General features: G+C 48.0%; 3 protein-coding genes across 3 annotated transcripts; all 3 read right to left on the bottom strand.

Moving 5' to 3' along the window:
• Nucleotides 1-359: 359 nt before the first annotated feature.
• On the bottom strand, nucleotides 360-1,873 carry LOC123444615. The gene has a single exon (XM_045121396.1). The coding sequence runs from the start codon at nucleotides 1,285-1,287 to the stop codon at nucleotides 616-618; it is 672 nt and encodes a 223-aa protein (XP_044977331.1). The 5' UTR covers nucleotides 1,288-1,873; the 3' UTR covers nucleotides 360-615.
• A 98-nt stretch (nucleotides 1,874-1,971) lies between these two features.
• On the bottom strand, nucleotides 1,972-8,013 carry LOC123444614 (protein CHLOROPLAST ENHANCING STRESS TOLERANCE, chloroplastic). The gene is made up of 6 exons (XM_045121395.1): nucleotides 7,562-8,013; nucleotides 7,425-7,469; nucleotides 7,043-7,156; nucleotides 2,842-2,928; nucleotides 2,399-2,572; nucleotides 1,972-2,261 (listed from the first exon to the last, which is right to left on the bottom strand). The coding sequence occupies exons 1-6, from the start codon at nucleotides 7,940-7,942 to the stop codon at nucleotides 2,172-2,174; spliced, it is 891 nt and encodes a 296-aa protein (XP_044977330.1). The 5' UTR covers nucleotides 7,943-8,013; the 3' UTR covers nucleotides 1,972-2,171.
• Nucleotides 8,014-21,918: 13,905 nt separating this feature from the next.
• LOC123444613 (protein RICE SALT SENSITIVE 3-like) lies at nucleotides 21,919-25,984 on the bottom strand. Its single transcript, XM_045121394.1, has 7 exons — nucleotides 25,514-25,984; nucleotides 25,292-25,342; nucleotides 25,062-25,190; nucleotides 23,900-24,005; nucleotides 23,400-23,441; nucleotides 23,254-23,310; nucleotides 21,919-23,113 (listed from the first exon to the last, which is right to left on the bottom strand). The coding sequence occupies exons 1-7, from the start codon at nucleotides 25,663-25,665 to the stop codon at nucleotides 22,307-22,309; spliced, it is 1,344 nt and encodes a 447-aa protein (XP_044977329.1). The 5' UTR covers nucleotides 25,666-25,984; the 3' UTR covers nucleotides 21,919-22,306.
• Between the last annotated feature and the right edge of the window lie 912 nt (nucleotides 25,985-26,896).

Below are 26,896 nucleotides of genomic sequence, written 5' to 3'. Positions count from 1 at the left end.
TTAAAACGTGATCTGTACAAAAAAGACAAATTTATGGTCTGAAATGATGAATAGTAACAAGTGTTAAACAGCCCCAGATTTGTCTTTTTTGCACAGCCCTCATATCAACGTATTTTGTTCTGAAAATTTACACACTTGTGTATTATACCTTCATTTATCTATGTATTTTTTTCAGAATTTTTTGACACATTAAAATACAAATTTTCACTGAATTTGAAGTTTGAATTTAAAGGCCTCCAGTGAGCTCGGGAGCCAAAAGCAATATTTGATGAATCTATATTCTAATGTATGTCTATATACATTCGTATGTAGTTTTTTAATAAAAATTTTAAAAGACTTATATTTAGAAACGGAGGGAGTAGGACTTAAATATGCAATACTTATCTCAGGTCTAGATGTGTTTTAGCAAAATCGTTTAGCTAATTTTGCCTACTGACAGCCAACATTGGGTTACATAATCCAATTCCCCCACATATCAAAGATGAATTGCGACATACAGAAGAACAAAGAATCCAACACGAAATACATGGATACGATCAATGTGCCTGAAATGCAGAAACTCAAGAGTAATTCGGCTCAATTTAAAGTTGTCTGGCCCTGAGACTCTCTCCTCGATCAGGCCCGTGGCGACGACGGAGTAGGACTCGAGAAAGCAGGCGGCGCCGGGAAACTAAAGTCGAGGTCCGGCAGCATGCTCTTGCCTCGGCCCCGGCTGCTGTCGAAGACGAACGCCGCCGTGACGGGCGACTCCATGTCGACGCTGCTGCTCCGGAGCAGCTCCAGCGGCAGGTCGAAGTAGGCCGACACTTCCAGGTCGTCCTCCTCCGCGTCCACGCGGCCGCCGAACACCATGCCGGAGGATGACGAGCTGTGGCCGAACCTCTCCATGGAGGCCGCCTTGGACACCACGCCGCTCCGGGTAGGCTCGGCTTGCCCGGCGGTGCTCGCCCGGGCGTCCGGCTCGCTCAGGCTCATGGACTGCTGCTGCTGCATGATCGGCCGCCGCCTGGACAGGCCGGGCAGGTGCATGCAGAAAGCGCCGCACCAGAAGCTCTCGCTGCCGATCCTGTCCTGACGCGTCGACTTCCCGTAGTTGATGGACGCGTTGCTTGACATGTCGGTGACCGACGAGCCGGCACGGGATCGCCGGCCGAAGGGGACGGCCCTGGCCGCGCCGAGCTCGTCCGCAGGAATCTTCTCTTCCTCATCGTCGTCTGCCACACGAGCTCCTCTCTTGAAGGACGCATGGGAGACCTGGAATGGCGCGTCTTGTTGGAAAGAAGACATGGCACCTGAGGTGAACTTGCAGGAGCTGCACCTGCACGCTTCTTCATGAGCGCAAAACTAGGCGAATTGACTTCGAGGAATGGTGGGGAGCACGTCGGGATCTTGCAGTGTTGTCCTCATTTCATTCTATGTTATTGAGCCTGTTGAACTGCCGGTGCGGCATTATCGTTGAATCTGCAAGGTCGAATCTGCTGTTCTTTCTGTGCAAAACTGTGGTCAGCTGTTATCCTGGACGGCAGAGTCATGAGCATGAGCTAGTATTCCAGAACATCGTACGTGCTTGCTACTAAGCGGCATTATTGTTTCCCAATAAAACATTGAAAATCTTAGGAATGTTCGTAGAAAGGATACTGTTAACTAAAAAAAGTGGTTAGAAATCATCGAAGTATGATTTATTTACTCCCGTTTTACTTTTGCGGGAAGAAAGTTTCCAGGATTCAAATATGCTCTTCAAGAAAACGTTTTAGGTCACTACTTTAGAGGAAAGCATAACTAGATGTACAACATACTGTAGCAGTTTAACGTACTTACATGATGTTCTATAGACGTCAGAAAACAATAGTACAGTAGAAGTAGGCATAACAAACAGCTAAGCGTGATTGGATTGCAGCCCTTGTGACTTTACAGGGACATATGGCACGGAGACTGGAACGTCAAGAAAATCACAGAATAATCAACTTTCAGTTTCCAAGAAAAAGCTAATATTTCAAGACCTTTTCCTTTTTGTGTAGTGTACAACCTCAGGGCTTTACAATGTTGTCATACCATTGCAGAAACTATTTTACTATGGGACTAAAAAAGAGGTGCTCATTCAGCGGCATTGTAACTCGGCTTTACAAGAAAAAGGCAGCAAATTCTGAGAGGCAAAGGAGAGCAGATGTGCACTACTGTAGAGAGTTGTAGAAAAGGATCAGCACGACTGATATTCCAATAATAACAGGAAAGGCTGTCAACAGATACAGAGCACCGTATCCCTGCAAAGCAGAATAAAATTATAGATAGCTGAAAGTGGTGATAAAACAAAATCAAACCATACACAATTAAATGAAATGTGTTTGACTGTTGTACATCTACAACAAATTTATGGAATATATTGAAGACGACATCTTACCACTGCTGAAGGAACTTCATCTTCATCATCCTCATCCTCTCCTTCATCAATATCAGCAGCAGAATCCCAGTCAATGTTAAGTCTTTTAGCAGCTGCCACGGGATCAATGCCAGTATCTGTGGCCTTTGCATAGACAGATCTGCCAAAAAAGCCCTTGCCCTTCTGACTATCTATCTGCAGACAGAATTAGAAAATGGAAGACAGGTTTAAAACGAAGTTTTGTTAAGATTTTGTACAGAAGTACATACAAAATGGGATGTAAAGCATAACGGTGGAACTGGCACCATAACACTCAGAAAACAGTGAAAGCTGACCAAACTACATATACTGAAGGAAACAAGTGCTATTGGTCGAATCAACTAGAGTTTCATAGACAAAAACTAGTCATGGAAAAAAAATGTGGTAACCATTGCTAGTAGTAGAAATTGTATTGTCGGTGTTACCTTGACATCAACATCGGGCCATTCTGACATCTCCTTGGCAAGCAACCTAAGAGTATCACGATTCTCTGGAATTCGTCCTTCATTAACCTATAAGTAGGCAAGGCATATCAGTGTCTGATCTATTTGCAGGGTAATATAAACGGTATGCATCATTAACTAGATGGCATCAAAATGCAGTTCATGTTTCTTATCCTGCGTATGAAAGTAGCTGCTTATCAGTTGTGGATGCTAGTACGTTACATCAAGGATGGTTGTACTGCAGCAGCAGATGGTCATGTGTTTGACAAGGTTTTGCGGTAGCAACTTAACAGAAAGGAGGAGAGTCCTTTATGAAGGTATATGATTTAGAAGATGTCAATTGTATAAGGAAAGGTCTAATCGTATCAAGAGAGATAAATGTCCTAGGCATCCACTATATAAGGATGTCATGTATATATCTTTGGGAGACTGTCAAGTTATTCCCTCATCTCAACCCATGTATAACCCAATCCCCCATAGTCATGCCGTCTGGCTATCTTCAGCATGGCAGTTACCGGTTATGAATCAAGGTTCACAGCATTCGATATCAGAGCCGTTCACCATGGGTTTGCTGCCAAGAAAATGTCACAAAGGATACACCGTGTCACGGGTCATCATATTCTCTACCTTATCATGAGTGTGCTTTGTCCAGTCTCTGCTCCTTCTGGAAGAGTACAAACCATTGATCAAGGAAAGTCGCCAATCATGGCCTTCGCCAAATATGATTTATACCATGATGCAACACGAGCTTAGTCTACAAGGTTACACCATCTATGATGGCTGCTATCAATTTGGTATCAAGTTACTCCGTGTCGTTGGGCACATTAGGTGTAACAAAGTTGGCAAAGGTGACAGTGCGACACCACAAGAAGCGGTAGCAGCGGCCGATCACTAAGAAGTAGCTGTTGCACTGACGACTCCCCTGCCATCGGGACTGGAGGAGTTAGTAAAAGTGTCATCGCTTAAAGAGCAAGCAGCGGCGATGAGGGCAGAGGTAGAGCAGACTATGTGACCCATGATGGTCATGATGTTCGGTCCGCCCAGCAGCAGGAGAACATCAAACAGATGTGCATGTGTTGCAACTTGCAAGCATGTCATTTTCACAAAATTCATGGTCCACATGCATGTCTTGAAGTAGGACAACATGTTCAAATGAGTTAGGAGATGAAGTTTCATGTGGCACAACTAGGATCCATAAGTCCATGTCAAGAATAAAGATGAAAATCCCTGCGCAGGTTTCAGTGCATGCATGAAATTGGTGGCAGTGATGATCACACAGCTGAGAATAGTTGGATAAACAGTTGGCATAGAGCAGGACAATTTCCAGCGTTAATGTGAAGTGTTGATACTAACGACTAACATTGTGAGCATAGACCAGCCAATGGCAGATCAGCACGAAGCCAAGGACTCTACTACCCGGAACTCAATACAATTCTACTTCAGCATGGATTTGCATGGGAGCAAGGAGATGGATTAGGTCACGAAGAGTTCGGCTCACAGTGCACACATAAAAGTATGGAAGTTGAGTTGGTTCTTAAGTCTGATTGGAAAAACAAAAGGCCATCAACAAAAAGTTAACCGGATTGTGCTATTTCCTTGTTATTGTTCGGCTTGTTTGCTTGCAACCCATCTGCATCGGGGAGACTGAGTTGGGAAGATTAAGTTGCATACAAGGAGTCCAAACAGAGAAGGAAGGAGAATTCAACCTCAATAGAACACAAGGTTATATACAGGAGCTGCAAGAAAAGGTTATGTGTTAAACTGCAACACAAGACCAGTCGTGTACGGAATTCTTGCTCAATTTATCTGCCTAGCATACCTCGGTCTTTTAAGTGCCATGAGTTTACTTCGATGTGTCCAGCAGGATGGAAGCGATAAAAGCAGCAGCTATGGTGCAGCAGAAGACACTACCGACAAGGCAATTCACGCAAAAGTCTAATTTGCAGATATGCTTTTACTTGATGCACCTGATAAAACCACTGACGTTTCAACCGTGGGCATCACCCAGGTTCATACAGGCAATCCCAATAGTACAGAACAATAGCAAGAACGTGTCACTAGCCGCAACCTTGAGGACAAGCAACCAGTCGTGTTGTTGACCTTAGTACATTGCACCAAGGCAGTGGAAACTTGGTTGCGGCTGGTCAGCAACGGTGGCAGAGCTAGACAAGATTCTTGTGTGTGTGGGGGGGGGGGGGGGGGGGGGGGGGCAAACATAAAAATATGGATGTCTGAGGCAGTCAAATGGTAAAACTTTCCCAATCTAATCAGTCCTAATTTTTTTCTCTTCCTGCTTTTAGCCAAGGCTGGGGAGGCCACGGCACCTGCAGTAATGCACATAGCTCCGACACTGGTCAGCAAGATGACCAGGGTGGTCGTATCGGTATCGCAGAAGGAGATGATCATTTGTTTGTCAAGGACATGCGGCAGAAAGTAAACAGAAAAGAGGAGAGTCATTAGGCAAAGTATAGGACTAGGAAAGAGTTCAATTGTATAAGAAAAGGTCAAATAAGAATAATCATATTAAAAGAGGTAGGGTCCAAGACATTCACTAAAAGGGTTTCATGTATCTATGTATGGAGACAAAGAACAGACAAATTATTCTCTCAAGTTATTCGCTCATCTCAACCTATGTCTAGCCAATCCCCCTAGCTTTGCCGTCGAGTATCTTCAGAGCGGTAGTTATCCTGTTACGAATCAAAGTTCGCAACATTAACAGTGTTAATGATGCATGCCGAAGCTATTAGACTAGAACTTTTACTAATGAGGCCTTCTGTTGAGACCCATCATAAAGAACTATTATAGCAAGCTGTTCAACGTCCAGAAAGATGTTATATTGCCATGTCTCAGTTTCAAGAGTGAAAACAGAAACCATATGCCAGTATTTATCAAGCAGCTTACTTGTGGATTCATGTCCAATATAAATTTGACATGAAGTGTCATAGCAGGTAGAAAGTGGAATAAATAGGATATTTACCAGGGAAAAAAAATTCTTATGTTAGTGCATCTCCAACGCTGACCCCCAAATCAGACACCATATCCGTCCGCAGACCGGTCCTGACCGATGTCCGGACACAGATACGGGAGCCAGCCATCCAACCCGATACCTCGTATGTCCGCCTCTATTTACTTAAACAAGCCAAACGCCACAACCTTTCACCAAACGCAAATGCATGTAAATTTAACTTGGACACTGCTAATTGTACTTCTAACCGGAATACTACTACTAACAAGGATTTCTAGCACTAATAGCAAGCTCTAAGGCCTTGTACAATGCTAGGTGCTTACAAAAATAAACAGGGTTTTCTGAAGCATCAGTGCCTATTTCTACAGGAGAGACACCTAATTAAGCGTCTGCCGTATACAAATAAGCACCGGTGCTTAAAGAAAGACTGGTTTATTTATTTAAGCATCTCCCTTAAGCGTCTTGCATTGTACAAGGCCTAATTGTACTATATAGCTAGCTTCCACCAAACATAATGGCCAGACTAGTTTGCTTCCACCAAATGCTAATAGCTATGGTATCGGCCAAATGGTAGCTAGCATCCGCCAATGCAAGCTAGTATGCATGGTTATAATAACTAGTTTCCGCCAAAAGCTTGAAGAAAATAAACTAAACAAAATGGCTTCCGCCAAAACATGCTAGGAGCTTTCAAAGCCTTCCGCCAAAGAAAATAGATTAGCAGCGGCTTTCCACCATCCGGATGGAGAGAGGACACGTGGTGGTTTTTGGTTCGTCATGTGGATGTCCAGACTCCCGCAAAGCCCCCCTTTGTTTGTCCCCAGTTTGCGGGAGAACCGACGTCCGAACGCGTCGGCGGACTGATGCTGCGTTGGAAGGCAAACTGCATCCGGACAGCACGGTCTGGACACTTGCGGGGGTTTGAGGTTCCGCTTTGGAGATGCCCTTACAACTGGAAAGGGCATGCCCAGGCTTGCAGTTGTGCACTATCATTTGAATATCAAATAATAGCAGTGCGCAGGTAGCATAGCATTTTTAGTTGGCATTTAAATGTAGCATAGCTAGACAACAAAATATACGAATATTCATCGGGTCATTACAGATGGATGAAATGTTGGTCACCGAGCAACTATTCACAAAAGGAAAAAACGAAAAAACAAAAATTAGCTTTTACGCTTCTCATCTTCTGCAAGGTGCACATCGCAGGGAAGAACAATTTACCTCAACCAAAGCGTCAGCTAGATCATCCCTGGTAAGTTCTTCAGGATCCTCTATGCCTAGCAATCTCTTCCTTTCTACATCTCTAGGGTCCTCAATCATGATAGTTAACTTAACCTGCGAGGCAACATCAAACAAAAACAAAATATTCTAAGTTCTCATCGGCAAGTACAAACGTGCAAACTCCAAGAGGTTCAGCAACGAGCACCCCAATCACGAAAACAGCATTCAAACTCCAAGCCTAGTGGAAACCCCTCAAAATGTGGCTATTATACTGAGAACAAGCGATGCAGTTCGCTCCAGTATCCACAGAAAAATAAGTATTCCCTCTGGTCCATACTACTTGTCGCAGCTTTAATACAACATTGAAGAGAAAATCGCATACCTCGCCGAAGGTCATATCCCTATTCTTCTGAAGAAGCTCCAGCACCTAACAATGCATCCAACCAATATACCAAGTAAATAAGAACTCATCCCGATAATGCAACCCAGGAGAAAAGGCAGAGGCCAGAGACGACGGACCCTTTTGATCTCGCGTATGTTCTCCAAGTCCTCGGGGCTGGCGTCCGCCGGCGGCTCGGCGGAAACCGAGACCGCGCCTACCTCTGCATCGAAGTTAATCGGTAGCGCGGAGTCGCCCTCTCCGAACTCTCCTTCGGAGGTGATGGGGGTGTCGGAGACTCCAGGCTCTTCCTGCCCAAGCGACGCGGCTATGCCGCGGCGGCGGTGCCGACGGGACGGCCAAGCGCTTGCAGCGCAGGGGAGGAGGAGGCTGTGGTGGTGGTGGGGGAGGGAGAGGAGAGAGCTGGGTGACGCCGGGATAGCGAGGAGGTGTGGAGAGGCGAGGCGGTGGCGAGCTGGTGTGAGCAGGGGCGGAGCGGAGGGCGGCGATAGCAGCGCCATTTGGCTCCGGCCAGCGGCGGTGGCGGCTTATCTCTTTCGAGGGTCGGGGCATCTCGGCTCGCGGCCGCACGGTTCGGGACATGTGACGCGGTGTTGATTTTCTGGCGGGCCCCCGAACAGCAGGACTGTAGCGGGCCGGCTAATGTACTTCTAAGATCTGGGCTATCTTGGCCTGTTATGGTATTGCCGGTCTCGGTTCGAACGATTTGATGATATAATCAAAAAAAAAACTAGGTTTGTTTTTTTTACACTTGTGATATAGTCACTGGTTATTTTATTTTACTTTAAATACAATACAGACACAAATTCTCATACATACGTACATATACTCAACATATGAACGCACGCACTACCCCCACACGACACATCATTTTGAGACTCACGGAGTAATCACATGTGCCTCTGTAGTCATCTGGAATGTCTTCTTCCAGTGAACCAACATCACCACAAGCGTGAAATAAATTTTAGAAAAATGCGAGCACCAATGCCAACTCTAAGACTTTAACTCTAATAGGCTGGTTTCACCACAAACAACCTAACCATCTCAATTATGCTTAGTTCGTCGTATCACTAGGGTTACTGCTAAAAAATTAGAGGGGTTACTTCTAAATTTCTCTTGCAGTCATAATTAGCACAATGCATGTGTGTCACTTATTACCAGCACAGAGTTTTTATGGGTTTTCACTAGTTTGGGACGTATGGGGTGGGTTCTATGTTTCTTTCATGAGATCCATTTTTAACCAAAAAATACATTGTGAACGCTCCGTCCAAATTAGAACTGTTTTCTTATGTTTGTGTTCCCCACATTGCGAGCTTCGAAATTAGATCCCATATTGATAGGTTTTGATGAAGAGAATTCGAGAAAACTTGTACATCCCATGAAAATAAACATATACTCTCCATTTAGTAAACTTGTACTTTTCATGGTAGTGTTGTGATCCCAGTTGTCGGTACTAGATCGGCAAATCCCTTGGTAGGGTATCTTAATTAGGCGACTTGGCAGATAGTAACATGGGAAAGGTTACCCAGGTTCGAGCTCTCACAGGGGAGATAATACACTACTCATGCTCTCATATATTATTTTGTGGTGTGTATAGAGTACACGCAAATACCAAGGGATTATGTCTTGTCCTATTCACGAGCTCCCCCCCCCCCCCGACTTACATAGCATACTGGGGGTTCCTAGGGTTACATGTCCTAGTCGACTACGGAAGAAGACGTAGAGTCTTGCATGGATCTGGTATCTTTAGATTAGACTCCAAGTCATGTGAAGTCTTCATGGAATTCTTCATGGGCAACACACCTTCTGAGGCGATGTGCGGAGCATCTCCATCCGTCACGCAACACACATTTGATGTGGCATGCAACATACATGTACAACACCGTGCAACACACCTTGTGGAGCATGTCTTGCTAAACCATGAAGTACGGTTACAATATGCCGTGAAGAACACACGTTTGCACATTGCAGTACAAGTATAGATATTAGGAAACACACGAAAAACCCAAAAAAGTAAAAAAATAAAGAATAAAAAATGATAAAGAATAAAACCAGTAGGCTTGATCCTCGTGTCCCAGCTTTGATCTTGCTACGCTAGCTCTGCCACGTGTCAGCTTGGAGCGCCTTATGAGTGCCCCCGAAAAGCCTAGCCAAGGGGTACTCCTTAAATAGTTGCTTACCATGGCGATTTCTTCTACATGTCTCAACAGAAAATGGTGATTCCTTCCACAATAAACAATAATTTGATGAGATGTCGAATTGGTGTTGATGTCGTGACGAGATGCTTGTCATGGCCGATGCAGCTAACACTTGAACTTTGTGGGTTATTGATCAATGATCATGTGTATCAGGGGGTTCTAGTCTGGTTATTATCACATTTCCTTGTTCATGATAATCGTCTATTGTTCATGCTATAATTGTATTAACAGGAAACAGTACTACATGTGTGAATAAATAGATCACAATGTGTCCCTAGCAAGCCTCTAGTTGGCTAGCTCGTTAGTCAATAGATGATCATGGTTTCCTGGTCATGGACATTAGATGTCATTGATAATGGGATCACATCATTGGAAGAATGATGTGATGGACAAGACCCAATCCTAAGCATAGGACTAGATCGTATTGTTCGTATGCTAAAGCTTTTCTAATGTCAAGTGTCTTTTCCTTCGACCGTGAGACTGTGCAACTCCCGGATACCGTAGGAGTGCTTTGGGTGTATCGAACGTCACAACGTAACTGGGTGACTATAAAGGTGCACTACGGGTACCTCCGAAAGTGTCTGTTGGATTGGTACGAATCGAGATCGGGATTTGTCACTCCGTGTGACGAAGAGGTATCTCTGGGCCCACTCGGTAGAACATCATCATGAGCTCAATGTGACTAAGGAGTTAGTCACACGATGACGTGCTACGGAACGAGTAAAGGGACTTACCGGTAACGAGATTGAACAAGGTATAGGAATACCGACGATCGAATCTCGGGCAAGTTCTATACCGACAGACAAAGGGAATTGTTTACGGGATTGATTGAATCCTTAACATCGTGGTTCATCCGATGAGATCATCGTGGAGCAAGTGGGAGCCACCATGGGTATCCAAACCCCGCTGATTGTTATTGGCCAGAGAGGTGTCTCGGTCATGTCTACCTGTCTCCTGAACTCGTAGGGTCTACACACTTAAGGTTCGATGACGCTAGGGTTATAGGGAATTGTTATACGAGGTTATCGAAATTTGTTCGGAGTCCCAGATGAGATCCCGGACGTCACGAGGAGCTCCGGAATGGTCCGGAGGTAAAGATTAAAATATAGGACGGATGGTTTCGAACACCGGAAGTGTTTCGGGCATCACTGGTAACGTACCGGGACCATCGGGATCACCGGGACCACCGGAGATGGCCCCGGGGGTCCATCGGAAGGGGGCAATGACCCCAGGAGGATAGATGGGCCAAGTGCGGGAGGGAACCAGCCCCTAGGTGGGCTGGTGCGCCCCCCACACTCAGCCCAAGGCGCAGGGGTGGAAAGGGGGGAAACCCTAGGCGCTGGTGGGCCTAAGGCCCACCTAGGGGTGTGCCACCCCTCCCCCTTGCCCTGGCCGCCGCACCTCCCATCTGGGGGGGCTACCGCACCACCTAGGGTGGGAACCCTAGGGGTGGCACCCCCCTCCCCTCCTCCTATATACAGTGGGCACGTTTGGGCTTTTGGAGACACAGTTTTCCCTCTCCCTCGGCGCAGCCCTACTCTTCTTTCTCCTCCTCTTTGTCGATGCTTGGCGAAGCCCTGCCGGGAGACCTCGTCTCTCCATCGACACCACGCCGTCATGCTGCCGGAGATCTTCCCCAACCTTTCCCTCCTCCTTGTTGGATCAAGGTGCGGGAGACGTCACCGGGCTGCATGTGTGTTGAACGCGGAGGTGCCGTGGTTCGGCACTAGATCGGAATCACACCGCGATGTGAATCGCCGCGAGTACGACTCCATCAACCGCGTTCTAGCAATGCTTCTGCTTAGCGATCTTCAAAGGTATGAAGATGCTCTCACCCCTCTCTCGTTGCTGGTCTCTACATAGGAAGATCTGAATATGCGTAGGAATTTTTTTGAATTTATGCTACGTTACCCAACAGTTGCATCCGAGCCAGGTTTTCTATGCGTAGATTCTATGCACGAGTAGAACACAACAGGTTGTGGGCGATGATTTGTCAATTGCTTGCCGCTACTAGTCTTATTCTTTTCCGGCGGTATTGTGGGATGAAGCGGCCCGGACCGACATTACACGTACGCTTACGTGAGACTGGTTCCACCGACAGACATGCACACCGTGCATAAAGGTGGCTAGTGGGTGTCTGTCTCTCCTACTCTAGTCGGATTGGATTTGATGAAAAGGGTTCTTATGAAGGGTAAATAGCTTTGGCATATCATCGTTGTGGCTGTCACGTAGGTAAGAAAGCGTTCTTGCTAGAAACCCAAATCAGCCACGTAAAACTTGCAACAACAATTAGAGGACGTCTAACTTGTTTTTGCAGGGTTTGACATGTGATGTGATATGGCCAAAGTTGTGATGTTGCATGTATGATGTATGAGATGATCATGTTATTGTAATAGGTTTCACGACTTGCATGTCGATGAGTATGACAACCGGCAGGAGCCATAGGAGTTGTCTTAATTTATTGTATGAGATGCAACGCCATGTGCTTACTACTTTTACTTCATTGCTAACGGTTAGCTATAGTAGTAGTGATAGTAGTAGTTGGCGTGACGACTTCACGGAGATACGATGATGGAGATCATGATGATGGAGATCATGGTGTCACGCCAGTGACAATGATGATCATGCGATGCCTCAAGATGGAGATCGAAAGAGCAAAGATGATAACGGCCATATCATGTCACTACATGATTGCATTGTGATGTTTATCATGTTTTTCATCTTATTGCTTGGAACGACGGTAGCATAATAAGATGATCCCTCTTAAAATTTCGAGAACGTATTCCCCTAAGTGTGCACCGTTGCGAAGGATCGTTGTCTCGAAGCACCACGTGATGATCGGGTGTGATAGATTCTAGCGTTCGCATACAACGGGTGTAAGCCAAATTTACACACGCGAAACACCTAGGTTGACTCGACAAGCTTAGCATATACATAAATGACCTCGAATACAAGAGACCGAAAGGTCGAACATGATTCGTATGGTTGAATACGATCAGCATGAAGTTGCTCACCATGGTGACTAGTCCGTCTCACGTGATGATCGGACATGGGTTAGTCAACATGGATCATGTATCACTTAGATGACTAGAGGGATGTCGATTAAGTGGGAGTTCATACTTAATTTGATTAAATGACCTTAATTGTCATGAACTCAGTCTAAAAGTTGTCTTTATAAATATTGTAGATGGCCAATGTCAACCTCAATTTCAACGCATTCCTAGAGAAAAACAAGCTGAAAGATGATGGTAGCAACTATGCGGACTCGGTTCGCAACTTGAAGCTCATCCTTGAAGCAGCTAAAAAGGCTTATGTCCTTGATGCACCGCTAGGTGACCCTCCCGCTCCCGCAGCAGCCCAGGACATTCTGAACGTCTGGCAAACGCGGAGTGATGACTACTCTCTGGTTAGGTGTGGCATGTTATACAGTTTAGAAACAGGGCTCCAAAGGCGTTTTGAGCAACACGGTGCATATGAGATGTTCCAAGAGCTGAAGCTAGTTTTTCAAGCTCATGCCCGTGTCGAGAGATATGAAGTCTCCGACAAGTTCTTTAGCTGTAAGATGGAGGAGAACAGTTCTGCCAGTGAGCACATACTCAAAATGTCTGGGTTACACGGTCGTCTCACTTCACTTGGAGTCGAACTTCCGGATGATGCTATAATTGACAGAATCCTCCAGTCTCTCCCACCAAGCTACAAAGGTTTTGTGCTCAACTACAACATGCAAGGGATGGAGAAGACCATTCCCGAGTTGTACTCGATGCTCAAGTCTGCAGAAGTAGAAATCAAGAAAGAGCATCAAGTGTTGATGGTCAACAAGACTACTAGTTTCAAGAAGGGCAAGGGTAAGAAGAACTTCAAGAAAGAAGGCAAAGCCGTTACCATGCCCGGTAAGCCAGATGCCGGGAAGAAGAAAAAGAATGGACCCAAGCCTAAGACTGAGTGCTTCTATTGCAAGGGAAAAGGTCACTGGAAGCGGAACTGCCCCAAATACTTAGCGGACAAGAAGGTCATTAACGTTAAAGGTATATGTGATATACACGTTATTGATGTGTACCTTACCAGCGCTCGTAGTAGCTCCTGGGTATTTGATACCGGTGTTGTTGCTCACATTTGCAACTCAAAGCAGGAACTGCGGAATAAGCGGAAACTGGCCAAGGACGAGGTGACGATGCGCGTCGGGAATGGCTCCAAGGTCGATGTGATCGCCGTCGGCACGCTACCTCTACATCTACCGTCAGGATTAGTTTTAAACCTTAATAATTGTTATTTAGTACCAGCTTTGAGCATGAATATTGTATCAGGGTCTTGCTCAATGCGAGACGACTACTCATTTAAGTCAAAGAATAATGGTTGTTCTATTTATATGAGTGATATGTTTTATGGTCATGCTCCGCTGGTGAATGGTTTATTCTTGATGAATCTCGATCGTGATGTTACGCATATTCATAGTGTGAGTACCAAAAGATGTAAAGTTGATAATGATAGTCCCACATACTTGTGGCACTGCCGCCTTGGTCATATCGGCGTTAAGCGCATGAAGAAGCTCCATACTGATGGACTATTAGAGTCTCTTGACTTTGAATCATTTGACAAATGCGAACAGTGCCTCATGGGCAAGATGACTAAGACTCCATTCTCAGGAATAATGGAGAGAGCAACCGACTTATTGGAAATAATACATACTGATGTGTGTGGTCCAATGAACGTTGAAGCTCGCGATGGCTATCGTTACGTTCTCGCTCTCATCGATGATTTGAGTAGGTATGGGTATATCTACTTGATGAAACACAAATCTGAGACATTTGAAAAGTTCAAGGAATTTCAGAGTGAGGTCGAGAATCAACGTGACAGAAAAATTAAGTGTCTACGATCTGATCGTGGAGGAGAGTATTTGAGTCACGAGTTTGGCACACACCTAAGGAAATGTGGAATCATTTCACAACTAACGCCGCCTCGCAGACCGCAATGCAACTGAGTGTATGAACGTCGTAATCGCACTTTATTAGATACGGTACGATCTATGATGTCTCTTACCGACTTACCGCTATCATTTTGGGGATACGCATTAGAAACTGCAGCATTCACTTTAAATATGGCACCATCTAAATCCGTTGAGACGACACCATATGAACTATGGTTTGGCAAGAAACCTAAGTTGTCGTTTCTTAAAGTTTGGGGCTGCGATGCTTATGTGAAGAAACTTCAACCAGAAAAGCTCGAACCCAAAGCGGAGAAATGTGTATTCATAGGATACCCTAAGTAAACTATTGGGTATACCTTCTATCTTAGATCCGAAGGTAAAACCTTTGTTGCCAAGAACGGATCCTTTCTAGAGAAAGAGTTTCTCTCGAAAGAAGTAAGTGGGAGGAAGGTAGAACTTTATGAGGTAATTACGCCCCCTCTCGAACAGGATAGTAGCGCAGCACGGGAAGTTGTTCATGTGGCGCCTGCACCAACTGAAGAGGAAGTTACTACTGAACCGCGAAGGTCCACAAGGGCACGCTCCGCACCAGAGTGGTACGGCAACCCTGTGATGGAAATCATGTTGTTAGACAACGGTGAACCTTCGAACTATGAAGAAGCGATGGCGGGCCCAGATTCCAACAAATGGCTTGAAGCTATGAAATCCGAGATAGGATCCATGTATGAGAACAAAGTATGGACTTTGGTGGACTTGCTCGATGACCGGCGAGACATAGAAAATAAATGGATCTTCAAGAAGGAGACTGATGCAAACGGTAATGTAACCATTTATAAAGCTCGACTTGTCGCAAAGGGTTTTCGACAAATTCAAGGAATTGACTACGAAGAGACTTTCTCTCCCGTAGCGAAGCTGAAATCAGTCCGAATCATGTTAGCAATTGCCGCCTTTTATGATTATGAAATTTGGCAAATGGACGTCAAAACATCGTTCCTTAACGGGAACCTTAAGGAAGAGTTGTATATGATGCAACCAGAAGGTTTTGTCGACCGTAAGGGTGCTAATAAAGTGTGCAAGCTCCAGCGCTCCATCTATGGGCTGGTGCAAGCATCTCGGAGTTGAAACATTCGCTTTAATGAGGTGATTAAGCGTTTGGGTTCATACAGGTTTACGGAGAAGCCTGTCTGTACAAGAAAGTGAGTGGGAGCTCTGTAGCTTTCCTCATACTGTATGTGGATGACATATTTGTTAGGTAACATAGCATAAATTCAAAAAAATCCTACGCATATTCAAATCTTCCTATGGAGAGACCAGCAACGAGATAGGGGTGAGTGCATCTTCATACCTTTGAAGATCGCTAAGCGGAAGCGTTGCTATAACGCGGTTGATGGAGTCGTACTCGCGGCGATTCAGATCGCGGTGTGATTCCGATCTAGTGCCGAACCACGGCACCTCCGCGTTCAACACACGTGCATCCCGGTGACGTCTCCCGCACCTTGATCCAGCAAGGAGGAGGGAGAGGTTGGGGAAGATCTCCGGCAGCACGACGGCATGGTGTCGATGGAGAGATGAGGTTTCCCGGCAGGGCTTCGCCAAGCACCGACAGAGAGGAGGAGAAAGAAGAGTAGGGCTGCGCCGAGGGAGAGGGAAAACTGTGTGTCGAACAGCCCCAAAACCCCCACTATTCATAGGAGGAGGGGAGGGGGTTGCGCCACCCCTAGGGTACCCACCCTAGGTGGTGCGGCAGCCCAGATGGGAGAGGGGCGGCGGCGAGGGCAGGGAAAAGGGGGTGGCGCCCTAGGTGGGCCTTGGGCCTCCCCTGCGCCTAGGGTTTCCCCTCCCTCCCTCTCTGGTGCGCATGGGCTGGGTGTGGGAGGCGCACCAGCCCACCTAGGGGCTGGTTCAATCCCGCACTTGGACCATGTAGCCCTCCGGGGCTTGTGGCCCCTCCCAGTGGGCCTCCGGAACCCTTCCGGTGGTCCCGGCACTTCGCCGGTGGTGCCTGAAACATTTCCGGCGTCCAAACCCATCCATCCTATATATCAATCTTTACCTCCGGACCATTACGGAGCTCCTCGTGACGTCCGGGATCTCATCCGGGACTCCGAACATCCTTCGGTAACCTCGTATAACAATTCCCTATAACCCTAGCGTCATCGAACCTTAAGTGTGTAGACCCTACGGGTTCGGGAGACAGGCAGACATGATCGAGACACCTCTCCGGCCAATAACCATCAGCGGGGTCTGGATACCCATGGTGGCTCCCACTTGCTCCACGATGATCTCATCGGATGAACCACGATGTCAAGGATTCAATCAATCCCGCATACAATTCCCTTTGTCTGCCGGTATAGAACTTGCCCGAGATTCAATCGTCGGTATACCTATACCTTGTTCAATCTCGTTACCGGTAAGTCCCTTTACTCGTTCCGTAGCACATCATCGTGTGACTAACTCCTTAGTCACATTGAGCTCATGATGATGTTCTACCGAGTGGGCCCACAGATACCTCTCCATCACGCGGAGTGACAAATCCCGATCTCGATTCGTACCAACCCAACAAACACTTTCAGAGGTACCCGAAGTGCACCTTTATAGTCACCCAGTTACGTTGTGACGTTTGATACACCCAAAGCACTCCTACTGTATCCGGAGTTGCACAATCTCACGGCAGAAGGAAAAGACACTTGACATTAGAAAAGCTTTAGCATACGAACAATACGATCTAGTGATATGCTTAGGATTGGGTCTTGTCCATCACATCATTCTCCCAATGATGTGATCCCGTTATCAATGACATCTAATGCCCATGATCAGGAAACCATGATCATCTATTGATCAACGAGCTAGCCAACTAGAGGCTTGCTAGGGACACATTGTGATCTATTTAGTCACACATGTATTACTGTTTCCTGTTAATACAATTATAGCATGAACAATAGACGATTATCATGAACAAGGAAATATGATAATAACCATTTTATTATTGCCTCTAGGGCATATTTCCAACAATATTATTGATGGGGAATAATATAGAGATGTTGGAGAGCATAAAGGCCTATTTGAACAAGAGTTTTTCAATGAAGGACCTTGGAGAAGCTGCATACATATTAGGCATCAAGATCTATAGAGATAGATCGAGACGCCTCATAGGTCTTTCACAAAGTACATACCTTGACAAGATATTGAAGAAGTTCAATATGGAAAACTCAAAGAAAGGGTTCTTACCAGTTTTGCAAGGTATGAGATTGAGTAAGACTCAGTCGCCGACCACGACAGCAGATAGAGAGAAGATGAGTACTATCCCCTATGCTTCAGCCGTAGGCTCTCTTATGCATGCCATGTTGTGTACCAGACCTGATATAAACCTTGCCATAAGTTTGGTAGGGAGGTACCAAAGTGATCCCGGTATGAAACACTGGACAGCGGCCAAGAATATCCTTAAGTACCTGAAGAGGACTAAGGAAATGTTTCTCGTTTATGGAGGTGATGAAGAGCTCGTCATAAAGGGTTACGTCGACGCTAGCTTCGACACAGATCCGGACGACTCTAAGTCACAGACCGGATACGTATATGTTTTGAATGATGGGGCAGTGAGCTGGTGCAGCAACAAGCAAGAAGTCGTGGCAGCATCTACATGTGAAGCGGAGTACATAGCTGCTTCAGAAGTGGCTCATGAAGGAATTTGGATGAAGGAGCTCATCACCGACCTTGGAGTGGTTCCAAGCGCGTCGGGTCCAATGGCACTCTTCTGTGATAACACTGGGGCCATTGCCATAGCCAAGGAGCCCAGGTTTCACCGAAAGACGAAGCACATCAAACGCTGCTACAACTCCATCCAGGACCATGTCCAGAGTGGAGTAATAGAGATTTGTAAAGTACACACGGATCTGAATGTTGCAGACCCGTTGACTAAACCTCTTCCACGAGCAAAACATGATCAACACCATAATGCTATGAGTGTTCGATACATCACAATGTAACTAGATTATTGACTCTAGTGCAAGTGGGAGACTATTGGAAATATGCCCTAGAGGCAATAATAAAATGGTTATTATCATATTTCCTTGTTCATGATAATTGTCTATTGTTCATGTTATAACTGTATTAACAGGAAACAGTAGTACATGTGTGAATAAATAGATCACAATGTGTCCCTAGCAAGCCTCTAGTTGGCTAGCTCGTTAGTCAATAGATGATCATAGTTTCCTGGTCATGGGCATTAGATGTCATTGATAACGGAATCACATCATTGGGAGAATGATGTGATGGACAAGACCCAATCCTAAGTGTAGCACTAGATCGTATTGTTCGTATGCTAAAGCTTTTCTAATGTCAAGTGTCTTTTCCTTCGACCGTGAGATTGTGCAACTCCCGGATGCCGTAGGAGTGCTTTGGGTGTATCAAACGTCAGAACGTAACTGGGTGACTATAAAGGTGCACTTCGGATACCTCTGAAAGTGTCTGTTGGATTGGTACGAATCGAGATAAGGATTTGTCACTCCGCGTGACAGAGAGATATCTCTGGGCCCACTCGGTAGAACATCATCATGAGCTCAATGTGACTAAGAAGTTAGTCACACGATAACGTGCTACGGAACGAGTAAAGAGACTTACCGGTAATGAGATTAAACAAGGTATAGGCATACCGACGATCGAATCTCGGGCAAGTTCTATACCGACAGACAAAGGGAATTGTATACGGGATTGATTGAATCCTTGACATCGTGGTTCATCCGATGAGATCATCGTGGAGAAAGTGGGAGCCACCATGGGTATCCAGACCCCGCTGATGGTTATTGGCCGGAGAGGTGTCTCGGTCATGTCTGCCTGTCTCCCGAACCCGTAGGGTCTACACACTTAAGGTTCGATGACGCTAGGGTTATAGGGAATTGTTATACGAGGTTATCAAAAGTTGTTCGGAGTCCCGGATGAGATCCCGAACGTCACGAGGAGCTCCGGAATGGTTCGGAGGTAAAGATTGATATATAGGACGGATGGTTTTGGACACCGGAAGTGTTTCGGTCGTCGCCGGTAACGTACCGGGACCACCGGGAGTGGCCCCGGGGGTCCACCGGAAGGGGACCACGACCCCGGGAGGCTAGATGGGCCAAGTGTGGGAGGGAACCAGCCCCTAGGTGGGCTGGTGCGCCTCCCACACTCAGCCCAGGGCGCAGGAGGTGGAGAAGGGGAAACCCTAGGCGCTGGTGGGCCTAAGGCCCACCTAGGGGTGCGCCACCCCTCCCCCTGCCCTGGCCGCCGCACCTCCCATCTGGGGGGGCTGCCACACCACCTAGGGTGGGAACCCTAGGGGTGGCATTCCCCTCCCCTCCTCCTATATATAGTTGGGGGTTCGGGGCTGTTTTACACACAGTTTTCCCTCTCCCTCGGCGCAGCTCTGCTCTTCTTTCTCCTCCTCTTTCTCGGAGCTTGGCGAAGCCCTGCCGGGAGACCTCGTCTCTCCATCGACACCATGCCGTCGTGCTGCCGGAGATCTTCCCCAACCTCTCCCTCCTCCTTGCTGGATCAAGGTGCGGGAGACATCATCGGGCTGCACGTGTGTGGAACGTGGAGGTGCCGTAGTTCGGCAGTAGATCGGAATCACACTGCGATCTGAATCGCCGCGAGTACGACTCCATCAACCGCGTTCTTGCAATGTTTCCGCTTAGCGATCTTCAAAGGTATGAAGATGCACTCACCCCTCTCTCGTTGCTGGTCTCTCCATAGAAAGATCTGAATATGCGTAGGAAAATTTCGAATTTATGTTACGTTACCCAACACTATTTTCATAATGATAAAATTATGTATATGCCTAGTGGGTAATAATTCCAACAGTCTCTAAAGGAGTTTCTGGTCGGGATGCCGCCCAGCAGTTGAGTGGGGGGAGAAGACCATCCTCGTACTATGTGCAATCTGGAAATCAAATGGTTGAAACATAAATACAAATAAAGTTTATTCTATTTATGAGAGAAATTCACAGGACTTCTTTCTATACCCCTCTTTAAGCACAAGGGGAAACCATAGGTCGGTATCTTCGGATCGGATGGCGGCGGCCGTCGTTTCTGGAAGTGTCGTCTTAATTGCCCATGGTGTCTTCCGTGTTGGATTTGGCGTTTTTGGGCGTCGAGTTTGTTTGGGCTGCTTTGCATTGTGTTGTAACTCCAGCTACGGCAGAGCATTTCATTTATGTTTGCTCCTGGCATTATACCCACGCCATCCTGCGATTCGTGTTGTACTCCTCCCATGCATTCTTTATCTTCTCCCATTAGTGAAATGATACGCAAGTTTCGTGTATTCAGGGAGGGAAAAAGAATACAGGTTGGTCTTAGACATGCATGAATGGATGGTTCGTCTGAACGCCCATTTTTTGGACGTGATATTTTTTGGATCCGAGCTCAAATGAGCCTGAATGAACAATAAATTTAAAATATATTGTAAAAATGTTCAAAAAAATCTGATTTTTTTTGGGCAAACTTTAACAAATATTTTAAATGCTTGTAAAATTTCATCATTAAATCACATTTGTGGAAGTCGTGAGAGGAAAAACAAATCAAAACTCTGAAAATGCTACTTTCAAAAGCATTTTGAAGCATTAATTTTGTTTCTTATTTCCCATGACTTCAAAAAAATGTGATTTCGTACTAAAACTTTGCAATATATTAAAACATTTGTCAAAGTTTGCAATAAAATAATTAGATTTTTTTAAATATTTTTAAAAAATCGAAGTGTAGAAGAGCACTTTCCCCTCTCTTTTTTTTTGCTTCTCTCATTCGTGAAACCGGAAAGCTGCTGGCAGCCAATGCCTCCCAAACATACGCAGACGAGGCTATCGAGTATAGCTTGCACTCTCACTCCCACTCTATGTGGCCTTGTCGCGTGGCGCGTGCAGAGCATGCGTCCCAGCTCCTTTCCCCCCTTTCTCTTGTCCTTTCAGAAACTACCTGTCCAGTTCCTTGCACACTCCAACTTCTCCCTAATCATTTCGTGGAACGGGACATCTCATCTCATGCATGAAGCTACGTCGTACGATCGTGGTCCCCGATGCCACAAGCGTATAATCAATCATACATCCTCGGCACATAACTTTCTTAGTACTATAATATAATGCGCGTGTCGATTCATATTTAACTGTGACGAAGGGAGAAACGGCGTGCATGGGATTTCAGAGGACTGAAAAGGACTGAAATAATCCAACATATATAGTTGAAATTTTAGAGGACTCGCTGGCGAAGATTGAGATTGTTGTACTGTATTGTGCATGCAGGATGCAACAGTCACGAAAAAAAAAAAACAGTCTAATTTCAAAGAGGCGGCCTGCGCGCGCCATAAGTAGGCAACAGTGCAGCAACTGAACTTTCGGAAGGAAAAGAGCGTATTATTGGGTGTTGCATATATCATTGTACATCACCATCATTGCACCATATAAGAACTTGCCAGCCATCATGGAAGCAAACTCATGCCCATCTCTGCATGCATGCATGCATGCGTGTATTCAGTTCTTGCACTAGGAGCTAGCTAGCTACGACTAGATCGATCGAGACACGTACGAAGCTAGAAGGGAGGGAAAAAAAAAAGGTTACATGATCTAATGAAGCGGAAGCAAACTCCAAAACCTGACGCTAAAAGAGCTTCAACGTATAGCTTGGTTGGAACAAAACAAAAAGTGGGAACAAGAAAACGTAAAGTCCGTACGCTTGTCGTCGTAGGGATGATCGGTCGGTCGACGCGTGCATGCGTTGTTGCTACTCCAAGAACGTCTCCATGAGGTCCGAGTAGACGCTGCCCTCGTGCTGCGCTCTGTACTCCATCCCTTGCTGCTGCTGCGGCGGCGGCGCCGGCCCCGTCGAGGCCGACACGGACGGGGACGGCGAGTTGGACGAGCTCATCCTCGCCGGCAACGTGAAGCTCCTCTTGAACTTGGCGCTCTGGGCGCTCTCCATCCTCCTCGCCTTGTTCGAGTGGCTCTCCAGGCTCAGGTACTCTTCCACGTTCTCCGCACCACCGTGCCCTGTCTGCGCGTCCTGCGCCGGCTTCCCGTCGTCCGCGCCGCCACCTCCACCTCCGGGACCGCCGAACAAAAGCTTCGGGTCATCTGAGCGCCCGGTGAGCGCGGTGAAGAATGACATCCCGTTGGGCCACTTGAGGTCGCCGTCGGGCGTCTCCCCGGGCGCCATCTGCTGCTGGTGGTGCTGGTGTTCGTCCATGTGCGGCGGCTTGCCATGCTGAGACGGCGCGAGGTGGTACATGTGGCTCTCGTCCTTGTTGCCCGGGTAATGCGGCATCGACGACCGCGCGGACGGGTGGAACGCGGCCGGTCCCGGCGGGAACAGGGGCGAGGCGGCGGCGTGGGGGAGCTGCGGCTGGCCCGGCCAGTTGAAGAGCTGCGGGGGCGGGCGCGCCGGCGGCGGCGGCTGCTTGAGCGGGAAGGAGGGCGTGGACGAGGTGCCCCGGGAGGAGGAGAAGAGCTGCGAGAGGAAGAAGCCTGACTGGTAGCCCAGTGACTCGAACATGTGTCGCATCCGCAGCACGAAGTGCAGGTCCTCCGGTATCTGCACGCGCACGCACAGTAGTGGCACACACCGCTTAACGTTGGCACGTCAACGTCGGCGTGCTCGACGACCAAAACGACAAAATGATGCGGTAAAGGGTACTAAAAGGTTTGAGATTTGTGAGGACGAGTTGCACTTACGATCTTGCAAGAACCCAGCTGCAGGAGGCCATGGCCAGCTTGAATCACGGCGATGGTCTGCAAATCAAATTAACGTAGTAATAAGCTAAGAAGGCGATGTAATTAAGTTGAAGATTGAATGGTAGAGATGGGGGTGGGGCATTTGCCTGGATGCCGGAGGCGAACTGGTCCGTCCATTCCGTGGGAAGCTGCAAAAGGAAAAGACGAGAGGGATTTGGGTAAGTGCAGAGGAATAAAGGCTAGCTGTGACTGCGATCGCGGCGTTTGTTCTTGCTGATCGCCGCGGATGCTCTTGAGGTGCAGTTCACTCTCATTCAGAGCATCCAATTCTCTTCTTCTCTTCTTTTTGGGAGCAGATTTTTTTTTCTTTGGTGGATCAGATTTGATAGATGTCTCTCGATCAATCTCTATATTCATATTTATTTCCCATGGAGTGAGTAAAAACTTGAAGGAAACCTACCATCTGAGGAGCTTTGTTTGCGAGCGATTAATGGGGTGTACTACTGCATGCTAAGCAGGGGGGGTCTCCCCCAACCCAACCCAACCCAACCCAACCCAAAGCAGGGAGGGAGGCATGGACTGCGGAAAGAAAGAGAGAAGGGAAGGGGTGGTGGTGGGGGCGGAGAGAGTTGATGATGGTACATACGGCATCAAAAGAGCTCTGCCAGTAGTTGGCGATGTTGGGCTCGCATTCAGAAGGTTCCTTGAAGACCCATTTGTGACACTTATCAGATGCCACCTTTCCCATCAGCCTGCAGCAACCCGTCCAAATCAAATCAAAACCGACTTAGCAAATCATGCTCAAAAGCTCAGTAGAACAAAGTGAAAGAGACCACCAATAACACACGACCCCCCCACCCGAACTCTATCGCCGCCTCTATCTATCTAGTCTGTCTTCAACAAGCTCATTAGCAAACATGTAGTAGAACTGCTTGATTAGTGAAAGGCTTCACCGAATTAGTGAAAAACAGCACCAATTCAACACCGCTCAATTAGAGAGACGCTTCGAATGGCGCTGGAGCAGATTCACCGACCAGCCTAGAAATTCAAAGACCTGGCATGCTTGAACCAGCATTCCGTTTTAATACTGGCAACTTGCACGGTCCTGTCTCACAAGAAGCGGGTTGTGTGTAGGATGTTCGTGTGCGTGTAGCGCGAGGGCTTTGTTAATCGGAGATAAACCTCGCAATTAACCCACTGACGCGCGGGGGTTTGTTTATGCGCAACGAGGCACCGCCCCACTCCAACTCACGTGCCGCACGTGACGGCGCCCGTCCTTGGTCCTCGCCCAAAAGACACACACGACTCGACTGACTTCAATGCCCGTTATTCAATCTACTCCAGCTCTCGGTTTCACCCGCTCCAGTCCATTCCCCGGCATAATCACGGCCTCCCCTCCACGCGCGGTCAGACCAAAACCAAAACCCAGGGGTTAATTAAATTAACAAGGCGCGATCGTACCGCCGTGTCAGTGCCGCGCGCAATTAACAAGGCCCAAAAGCTGGGCCTGGGCGCGGTAGATACAGAACAAAGTGAAAAGATGAAAGCGCACGCACCCATCCCATCCCATCCCACCCCCTTTCCTCCTACCCTCTCTCACTCGCTCGCCAACGCCAAGGTCAAGGAACTGTGGGTCATCAATGGCGCACAGCCTCGAGGTCCTAATCGGAGCACAGGGGACATGACCGGAACTTGCACGAAAACACGCGGGGCTTAATTGGAGGTGGTGGCTGGCTAGGGGAGTGGGGCTGCGACGACCCGGACCGTGGGGGGAAAACTGCACACGACTGCACCTACCCAGTACCCACCCTTCTCCGTAGTTGTAGAGCTGGATGGACATCTTGCTGAAGGCCTTGCGCACCGGGTCCTCGCCGTCCATGTCCTCCAGGCACTCCGCCATCCGCGGCCGGCAGAACCCGTCCTCCCACATCAGCATCCTGCGTACACGCACCACCACATCAACGCCGCTCCGATCGGCCCTCGCATATAGGAGCATGTATCTATCTGATAGGAGTAAGATAAGAGAGAGTGCACTCACAGGCTGCCGTTGTCGTCGCCGACCTTGCACCCGTTGCCGCCGCGGCACCGCCTAATCAGCAGCAGGAACCGATAGAAAGTTAATCAGCAGTGCGCTGCATGATGGACCGGCGGCGTGCGTATCTCTCCGACGCAGCGTACGGCCGCCGGCGGGGAGGCCGATAATAGGAAGGAACAAGGAGCAGCGAGCGAGGGAGTTTGGGTGTGGGGGAGAGGCACATACGGGCGAGGACGGATGGTCCAGAAGACGGAGTAAGTCCAGTCCGAGTTGAGGCAGACGTTGCGGAGCGCCTCGTGGAGCGCCATCATCCCCGCGGCCTCTTTGCTCCGCGCGTGATCCCCTCCTCCCCCTCCTGCCGCCCCCGAGCCCACCATTTTCCCCCCCTTCTTACCTCTCTCTCCTTCCCTCCCTCCCTTGGCGTCGTAAAAACCCTCGGAGCTCGGGGGGGCTAGGGGTAGGGTGCGCCTTCTAGCTACCCGGCCGAGGCTCTTTTTGATCGCTTCTTGGGTTTTTTCTCCCCGTGGAGAGAGAGAGTCCAGTCCAGAGGGACTGTGGGCGGGCTCGTAGCTTCGCTGAGCGAGCTACTACCTCTCACTCTCTCTCTCACACACACACGCAGACGCAGACGCAGACGCAGACGCTCGGTCTGTCTTGCAGTCCTTGGCTTGTCCCTCTCTAATTGCTGTTTTTAACTTGGGCAGGGGGCGAGGGTAAACCGAAAGGCGCTCTAGCAGCCGGTCGCACACGGCACCCTATGTTTTCCTTCCCTGCCTTGGCGGCCCAGAAGATGGCAGCCAAAAGTAAAAGCGGCTCTGCCGGGTCCCCCATGCCCTTCTATGCCCGGCTTTATTTTTTTCCCCTCTCTCTTCCCTCCCCGTACTACCATTCCATGGGGGCATGGAGAGGCTCTGCCTCGGTTTGGCAAACTGGGACGACCGTGGAACTGATTTTTTGTTTAAAAAGACCACTAGCCCAATGTTATTGTCAAAAAAGACCACATGCGCTGTTTGGCAAACTGGGTCGATCGTGGAACTGAATTTTTGTCTAAAAAGACCACTAGCCGAATGTTATTGTCAAAAAAGACCACATGCGGTATGAAATACGAGAAAAGACCCCCATTTTTTGTGGCGGCAAGCGCGCCAGGTGACGCGTGGCACCTGCCGCCACGGGCCGAGGCGGCTGGGCCCCGCCGCCACCAGGTGAGGCGGCCGGCCGGGCAGGTGGCACCTGCCGCCAGCACTCCAGTGCTGGCCGGCGGGATGCTGTGCATGGCAGCATGCATGGCCGTGCATGGCCGTGATGGGCAGCTAGCGCTTGAGGCATGGCCAACCAGCTCTTGAGGCATGCATGTACGAGAGCATGGGCAGCCTGTCGCCTGGAGTGGTGGCAGCAGGAGGTGCCACCTGCCCGCCCGGCCGCCTCGCGGGGTGGCGGCGGGGCCCAGTGCCACGCGTCACCTGGCGCGCCTGCCGCCATGAAAAATGAGGGTCTTTTCTCGCATTTCATACCGCATGTGGTCTTTTTTGACAATAACATTCGGCTAGTGGTCTTTTTAGACAAAAACTTTGTTTCTTCCACGACATCCTCGGGGAATTTGGAATTTGA

The sequence above is a fragment of the Hordeum vulgare genome, chromosome 3H (assembly GCF_904849725.1).
Source record: "Hordeum vulgare subsp. vulgare chromosome 3H, MorexV3_pseudomolecules_assembly, whole genome shotgun sequence".
Classification (NCBI taxonomy): domain Eukaryota; kingdom Viridiplantae; phylum Streptophyta; class Magnoliopsida; order Poales; family Poaceae; genus Hordeum; species Hordeum vulgare.
The sequence above is the reverse complement of the archived record's forward strand: the minus strand, read 5'-3'. Positions and strand labels throughout refer to the sequence as shown.